Below are 8,611 nucleotides of genomic sequence, written 5' to 3'. Positions count from 1 at the left end.
ACCCTGCTCCTTTACCCGGGCTTGGACTGGCAAAAGTGACCCGAAATAGGCACTCAGGTGGAGTTACTTTGTGTGTGTGTGTTTATAAGTAGTTTTAAACCTTTTGATCCACAAAACAGCATAAGAGTAAAAGAAGAACTGACTGCGTTACAGGACCCGCTGTTTGTTGAGAAAGAAATTTAATTTGTAGTTCTAAATAAACTCTAAATGCATTTAGGACGTTTTTTACTCACTTTGTCTCTTCCACGATGTTATTTCTCTCTCCAACAACATAGGTTACAATTAGATTAGCATGACCAATTATGCAAATTAGGCGATGACGTCATTTAGCGACTTCTAGCGACTTTTAGGACAACCAATAGCGATTTTCCTTACTGAGGAGTTGGCAACACTGGGTCATCTACTGATTGGAAGATTAGTGGTTCGATCCCTGGCTCCTCCAGTCTGGATGCCAAGTATCCTTGGGCAAGATACTAACCTCAAGCTGCTCTCTGATGCATCCATCAGTGTATGATAGCTAGGAAGCACTAAAAGCTTAGAAAAAAAGGTTCTTGGGTGAATGTGGTATGTTGTATAGAGGGCTTTGAGTACTCTGGGAGAGTAGAAAAGCACTATATAAGCATCAGTCCATTTACTTATTGATAACATTGCACTCACGTTCGACATAAACTGCTTCCTGTCACAGGGTGACAGGGTGACCAAACAAACATCTCCTTGGGGGCTGGAACATGACCTTCCCTTGCAGATGTTTTCCCAAAGTTCAGCACTGTGATCTGAATATAAAACAGGAAACACAAACACAGCGAGGTCTGTGTGCCATGGAGTATTTTAACCCTTTACTACCTCAGGCTCTGTGGCTTTTAAACCCCAAAACACAATACGCCAAAAATTGGTCCACCTCAAGGATCAGGTCCCCCGACACAAACAGAGTAATATAGTGTACGCTGTTAAGTGCCAGCTTGATTGCCATGATTTATTCATTGGTAAAGCCAAACAACCTCTGGTGAGGCGGATGGCACAACAACAAAAAAAAGAGCTAACTTGTCAGGCCAAGACTCCGCAGTCTTTTTACACCTACAGGCCAGTGGACACTCTTTCAATGATGAGGACGTAACATCCTGGACAGGGAGGAACGCTGGTTTGACTGGAGAGTCAAGGAGGCCATTTACATGAAAAGGGAAAGACCATCTCTGAATCGAGGAGGGGGCCTAAGGGTACATCTTTCACCATCTTATGATGTTGTGATTGCAGCCATTCCCCAACTCTCTGTGAATGGTACTCATTGCAATTGATCAGTGGTCTTTGATCAATGATCATGACAATTTGCATATTGATGATCAAGAAACTGGCCTCACAGCCCATTGTTCTTTCAGTGGGCTGGTTTCAGTCATTGTGCAAATGTACTTTTTATAATGTTGGGGAAACGTGCAGTCAGCTGAGACTGAAGAAATCACTTGGATGAGTGACGAAATGTTTCTCCCACTGAAAATGTTCAGATGAACAGAACAAACCTTTTGGGATTTACTTACCAGGATGACTGAGCATCCATTAAGACCCTTTACTACTTGAAACATTTTAGCAGGTTGACTTGCACAGTATGACAGGAAGTCAGCATGTGACTTAGTGGGACAGAGGTGTTCATCAAATAGCTGATGAACCTGTTCTCACAGCAGGAATTACTGCAGGTGACTTGTGAGGAGGCGGAGCCTTATCACACACACAGGAATATCTCTTACCTCACAGTGACTTCACAGGAAGCTGGCGGTTAACATAAAAACACCTGAGTTCGCACCTGCAGGTGACTCAAATGTTTAATGATGTTTCCCACAGACACTGAGAACTGATGACATCGCAGTGAGATCACTGCGTGTGAACCAATGATCTCTTCCCCGTGAAGAACAAACAGCGCCGAGGTCGAGCTGCTGATAAAACCCACTGTAAATAGTGAAACGACTCATCACTCCCGTCGGCCTTCAGCTGGCCTTCAGCTGGCCTTCAGCTGGCCTTCAGCCAACCTTCAGGCGACACTGACATGTTTCTGTGTAAACAAAGAGCAGGTTTAAAAGGCAGCATGATGCCTTCAATGTCACTCTCTCTGATGAGGATGACGACTCTCTCTGCTCCACTCCAGAGGATGATGGTGATGATAATGATGATGGTGGTCTTTGTTTTGGTGACACCTCTTCCTTCTCCATGTGGACGTCTCAGGTAAGGTACAGGTGTCAGCTGGACTTCCTGTTTGTGGGTGCTGATTACAGAGATGTTTTCTGTTCTTTCCACAGACGTGAAAATGTGAACATGTCAAATCCTCATCTGGCCGATCACAACAACACCAGGTGAGTCTGACAGAAACTCAGGGTATTCCTGCACCAGCTTGTTAGAACTTTGAAGTAACATAAGGTATGAACATGTCATCTTGCTAAACTACATCCAGATAAACTCCCAGTCTTCTTCTTCTCTTTACTCATTTCGCATGTTTGTTGTAAAGAAATCAGATTACTTGGTGGAGTAAATGTGTACCAATCGACCTGCTGATTGATTGTTAAATGATCAATGATGAATCAACATGTTTACTAATAATTTCCAATCATTCAGCTCACTGATCATCAGTTCATTAAATCTTTTTGACTGATCTTCAGGTGTGAAACTCTGACAGATACAAAAGTAACTGTCTTGATGCATGCTCAATCATCCTAGTAAGGAAAAGTTGATTCTGTTCATTTGGACGTAGCCTTTTTAGTGGGAGAAACACTTCATCACTCACCCAAGTGTCCTTTTCAGTCTCAGCTGACTGCAGATTTCTAACCTTATAAACAGTACATTTGCCTTAATGACTGAAACCAGCACCACAGACGAACAATGAGCTGTGACGCCAGTTTCTTGATTATTGGTTAATGGCCATGAGTGCCATTCACAAAGAGGTGGGGAATGGCTGCAATTACAACATTGTAAGATTGTGAAAGATGTACGTTTAGGCCCCCTCCTCGATGCAGAGATGGTCTTTCCCTTTTCACGTAAATGGCTTGTGCGCACTCAAGAGTGTACACTATGTTACACTGTTTGTGTTGGGGGATCGGATCCTTGCGGAACCATTTTTTTGCGCAGCGGGTTTTGGGTTTGAAAGCCACACAGACATGGTGGTTGGAGAAAATGTGTCTCAGCTGTTCCGCTACTCCTGACACAAAAGAGATTACTAGGGTTTTTGCTTAGGCAGCAGTTTTGCGTCTTCTCTCCTGGATCGCCTGGAGTTTTCTTTAGATGCTGGCCACTGTGTCTGTGGGATGGTGTTTGCTCTATGTTGTAGTGTCCTGATGACACCCAGTGGATGATGAGAGCCAAACTTTAAGTGACGAAATGTTTCTCCCACTGAAAACACTACATCCAAATGAATCACTGAAAGGAGCCTGGAAACACGAAATGGTGGTGAGTCCAGGTATTTAAGCTCCATCGGGGGTTGTCCCTTAAGAGGGTCATTGACCAACTATTACTATTATATTGACACCTTGCCTCATCACAAAGGTGTGGGTCTTTATCAGGGCTTAAATACCTGGGACTTTCCACTATTTGGTCTTAGAACTGAAGAAGCTTTTCGGATGAGAGGTGAAGCTTAAAGAAGTCCAGTTCTTTTCTTTCCAAGCTCCTTAGGTTACCATGACCTGGAAGACTGAGAACCTACACGAACATACATTGAGATGAACAGAATCAACTTTTTGGGAAAAGTAACTATAGTTTGAGTGAACCTACTGAGTTACTTTCTGAGTAACCATTTAAACTTGTGATGATCAATATGTTAACTAGTCATTAGTTTGTTCATGTGATAAAAATATCAATTCGCAGCGGAGCATCAAGGGTCTCAGAGAATAATCCACAAATACACTGGAATTACAGTGGGAATTAAGTGGGAATAAAGCGGACGTCCTGTTGAACGACTGAGTTGTCACATGATGTTTCTAAATGTTTACTTATATTTAATTGTGTTACAATGATCGCTGTGAGCGGTCAGTGGAACATCCACTTATTTATCACCTCCTCAGTAAGAGAGGATTTGTGTTAAAGATGATGTAGCCCATAGGTGTCAAACTCTGGCCCGCGAAGCCATACCAAATTACTATTAGAGCTGGCCTACTGGTATTATACAGCTAATATATATATTGTTTAGTATTAAGCTTTGCTTGTTCCATATTCAGTTTTTCAGCAAAACTTATTTGAGTCCATAAGAAAAGATTCATTCTCATATCTGGAGGAAGATTTTTTTTTCAATAAATATTAACGTTAGCCCGCGACCTTGTTCCAGATTTGAATTTTGGCCCACTGCGTATTTGAGTTTGACACCCCTGATGTAGCCAGTCTATTTCCTGTTTCAGACTCGAGGCTCAAAAAAAGTCACACCTGTGAAGCTGTTTCAACTCTGTGTGAAAACTTTAATGAGGATCAGATTGTTTAAAGTTTTATTTTTCGCAGCAGTGCAGAGGGGTTCACTGAGATTGCTGTGCGGAACAACACAGTAAAAAACATGGGAACCCACATGGGGAACAGCACGGAGCATGCCATGGGGAACAGCACCCCCACGCTTTTGTGAGTAACCTCAGGTTGCACCTAAATCAAGTATTAGGTGTGAATCCAGTTCAGAGGGCCTCTGCTTGTATTCAAGACTGATTCTTCCTCTGGATCACCTGTAAGACTCTGACACACTCACTCACCTGCAGCCCACTCAGGTCTGAACAGGTGCTCTCTGTCTGTGTTTCAGGAAGCCAGAATCAGTGTATGTATCTGTCACCACATGGTCTGATTGGCCGAGAAAACACCATCAGAAGTAGGGAGAGAGCCTGCTGATGTTTTTTGTTTTCAAAATTTACCTGACAGTCAGGGCACAAAGTCACAACAGGGAGGCAGACAGACAAACAGAAAAACAGAAAAACAAACAAACAAACAGACACATTGACAGACCAAAAGACAAACAGACAGACAGACAAATGGACAAAAAGAAGACAAACAGACAACCAAACACCTAAACAGAAAACTAAGCAGCCAACTGAAAAAGACAAACAAACAGGCAGGCAGGCAGATTACAAAACAGACAAGAGAAAAAGACAGACAGGCAGGTAGACAGATAAACAAACATACAGATAGACAAACAGAAGACAGCAGACAGACAGACAAGCTACCAAGCAGACAGACAAAAAAATAGATGACAAAACAGACAGAGCAACAAGCAGACAAGCAGAAAGACAGGCAGATGGACAGAATGCAAACACAAACAGACAGCCAAACACTAAAACAGAAAACCAAACAGACAAAAGAAAAAGACAGACAGGTAAACAGATAAACAAACATACGGAAAGACAAACAGGCAAACAAACAGAAAGAAAAACAGACAGAGAGACAGGCAGTGTGGGGTCTAAAAGACACGCTGATTATTTGGAAGAAGTCACTGAAGTACAACTCAGAAAGATCAATCAAAAAGAAAGAGTCTAAATAAGTATCAATAATTATTAAAGGTGTTCCTAGATAATTAATCAATCAGTTAATCAATTACCTGTGCCTTTCTTAGGATTCATGGGGCCACAGGTGCTCGGTGTGTCCTGGCCACCTGTGGGACAGCGAACCTAGTTGACAGATTGCAGGGTGGAGAGGAGAAGGCTGGCGACGCCACCTCAGACCCCTTTGGTCCTGGGAAAAAGTGAAGGGAGGCACCTGTTACTACTTTATCATCTTCATCATCATCAGCTCCACCTCACACTCACCTGTCTGAGAGAAAAACACAAGAAAACCTAACCTTCACACATCTGAGGATGCAAAGAAGTTAACTACAATTCTCAAGATCCATCTTACCAACAAACATCCAGTGACAGAGCTGCACGCCACCACAGGTGGAAACCAAAGAGAACCATCTTCAGTCTCACCTGTTTGAGTCCAACTGTGGTCACATGGTCCAGCACATGATTGACAGAGACTCGATGACTTTCAGCTCCTCCCAGTATGTATTTACATCTTATACTTTTATTTTTGAAGTTTGAAGTTTTCCTGTCGCCTTTTACATGTCAGTTTGTGTCTCTGACATCAGAGACAGAAATTAAACAAAGCTATTAATTAACAAAGTTTGTTGGTGTTTCTGTGGAGCTGGTCGGAGTCACACTGAGCATGTGCAAAATGCCTACCTGTAAATGTGACAGTCTGAAATGTGTCCATGTAAAGAAAATCTGTTTCCAATAAAGTATTAAATAAAGTTTGACTCTCCCTGCATGTACAAAACTGACTACAGGTAAAAGTCAGAGGTCAAAGGTCAACTACACTTCTATAGCAGAGGAGTTGGCCTGTGCTGGACATTACCTACATCAATCTTTATTTACAGTCTATGATTGATTATTAAAAGTGCAGCTTGAAGCCCTTCTGGACAATCACTGTGATGCGTGGCTGTGATATAAAAGCTGCGTGTATCACGGGTCAATGATAAAAACACATTAAAGTTTTCTGTCACAAATTCAGGATTTAAAAGAATTTTTCATCCTGGCAGTTAAACGTCTCTGAGTGTCCCTAAGAACATCTCAGCTTCCTGTCCAGGTTCCAAGACACTAACCATCTTTGATATACAGTCTGAGGTGCAGACTGTTATATCTGAGTGTGTGTTATGTTGACTAAGCACAAAAACAAAGAAGAACATCTTTCATTTCATTTATTCACATTTCATTATGTTTTCTTTTTATTTCGGTTTCCTTGCTGGAGTTCATCAGAGGGTTTGTTTCTTCCGTTTTGACTGAGGTTTGTTAATAAAGCTGGTTCAAAATTATGCAATAGCGGCACCTCTGGGTGTAAGAACGTGTTTGTCCTGGAGGTGGCAGCACAGGAAAAGTAGAAACATCAGTGTGAGAGTCCACTTTGTGATTCTACTGTCACAATCTGAACTGTGGACTGTACCACACACAGCCCATCAGATTATCAGTATTAATCAGTATTGATTTTGCTGACACAGAGATGTGTTTTCCTGTATTCTGTGAGCATGTGCAGCTGCAGCTCCTCAGAAAGACTAAGTCACTGCTGATTGGACAATTGTCTGAAGGAGCAATCAGAAGTACGGGAGGAGGAGCAGCTGGTGCAATCATGATGAGGATGATGAAGGCAGAGTGAGCTTTAAAAACCAGATGAGCAGAGTGTGTGGAGATTAATTAAACTTTAATTATCACTCACTCCAGCACCTGACTGGAAACGTCTGAGTAACGTTCATGTGGGTCGGGGTCAGGCTTACTACACAATACTGCTTAAATCCCACCCACACAGGGCGAGCAGACAGCAGCAGAGAGAAATTTACCTGGGATTCAGTTAGAAACATAATCAGGATCATTTTTGGTATTTAAATCACTCATTAGGAAGGACTTTCCAGTCCGAGAGTGGAATAAATGTAGTTTAGTGGGAGTGTTTGCTGGTACAGTCGGCCACGTTACAGGAGTCAAGAGGTCAGATATGAGCTTTGTCATTCGTGAGTAGTGAGCGTGTTAGCAGTTCTGTAGGATCACTGCTGTGTGTACAGAGGTGAGCCTATCAGGTGTCATCTCTGAGGTGTGTGACTGTTGCTGTGTAATATATCTGAAGCTGGCTTGGCTTCAGCAACCTTTGATCAGGGGAATCAGTGAAATCTTAAACTCTGTCAGCTCCGTTCAAAGCGTCCTGTCACAGCAGCTGCTGAATTCTGGGTAAATGACGTGTGAAACTGTGTGAGCAGTGAAATGATTGGCTAAGCCCTCGAACCTCCAAACACAGAGTGATTTAAAAGTGTAAATGAGTCAGTGCAGGCGAACGTGAGTCAGGGGTGAGTGGATGAAACGCTGTGACTGAATCAGTCAGAGTTCTGATGGACCTGAATCGATCAGACGCTGTCAGCAAGGCTAACAGCTCATTTATTAGAAGAGATCAATAACAAACAAACATGTCTGCACCCGCTGTTTTCATATCAAATCAATCAGTTCATCCTGACACGATCGACAGCAACTGATTACAGAGGAAGAAGAGGATGAAGAGGACAGGCTTGTTCTCTCTGAATCTTTGTTCTCACTATAAATGGAACGTCATGTGACTCGTTCCTGTCCTCACACCTCCCACAAACAAACAAATAAATAAATAAATAAACCCAGCGGGTCTGATCCTGGATCTGATTCAGCACACACACACACACACACACACACACACACACACACACACACACACACACACACACACACACACACACACACACACACACACACACAGGGAGAGCCTGGAGAAAACCTGCAGACCCTCAGAGCCTCCTCTGGGAAAGAACCAGCTTTCATTGTCCTGCAAAGACAGGCAGGATGGGCTTAGACCACTCTTCTTCATCGAGTGGATCCTCAGCTTCCACCAAGACACTAGCCTTTCTCATAGTTTCACACATATGACTGACACACACACAGTCCTGAATCCATCTCTGCTTTCAGTCAGATTACTTCAAACTATGAGTAACACACTGTCAGAACTGAGATTGCACTTCAGTGGAACCAAGTTCAGTTCAGTTTTATTTTTTCATTTTCCAAATCACACCAACAGTCCCCTCAAAGCATTTTACATTGGAAGGTCAAGACCTAGAATTATGCAGAGAAAC

The 8,611-nt window shown here is 42.7% G+C and overlaps 1 protein-coding gene across 1 annotated transcript; it reads left to right on the top strand.

The window, feature by feature from the left end:
- The first annotated feature begins 2,071 nt into the window (after positions 1 to 2,071).
- On the top strand, positions 2,072 to 6,226 carry zgc:193726 (uncharacterized protein LOC561161 homolog). The gene is made up of 4 exons (XM_042227193.1): positions 2,072 to 2,208; positions 2,283 to 2,336; positions 4,462 to 4,575; positions 5,552 to 6,226. Exons 1-4 carry the CDS (start codon positions 2,072 to 2,074, stop codon positions 5,682 to 5,684), a joined length of 438 nt encoding a protein of 145 aa, XP_042083127.1. The 3' UTR covers positions 5,685 to 6,226.
- The last annotated feature ends 2,385 nt before the right edge of the window (positions 6,227 to 8,611 follow it).

Source organism: Haplochromis burtoni, unplaced genomic scaffold (genome assembly GCF_018398535.1).
Source record: "Haplochromis burtoni strain Fernald_Lab_line unplaced genomic scaffold, NCSU_Asbu1 Contig_249, whole genome shotgun sequence".
NCBI classification, from domain to species: Eukaryota; Metazoa; Chordata; class Actinopteri; order Cichliformes; family Cichlidae; genus Haplochromis; species Haplochromis burtoni.
Note: the sequence above shows the minus strand (reverse complement) of the source record. Positions and strands in the feature narration are given on the sequence as shown.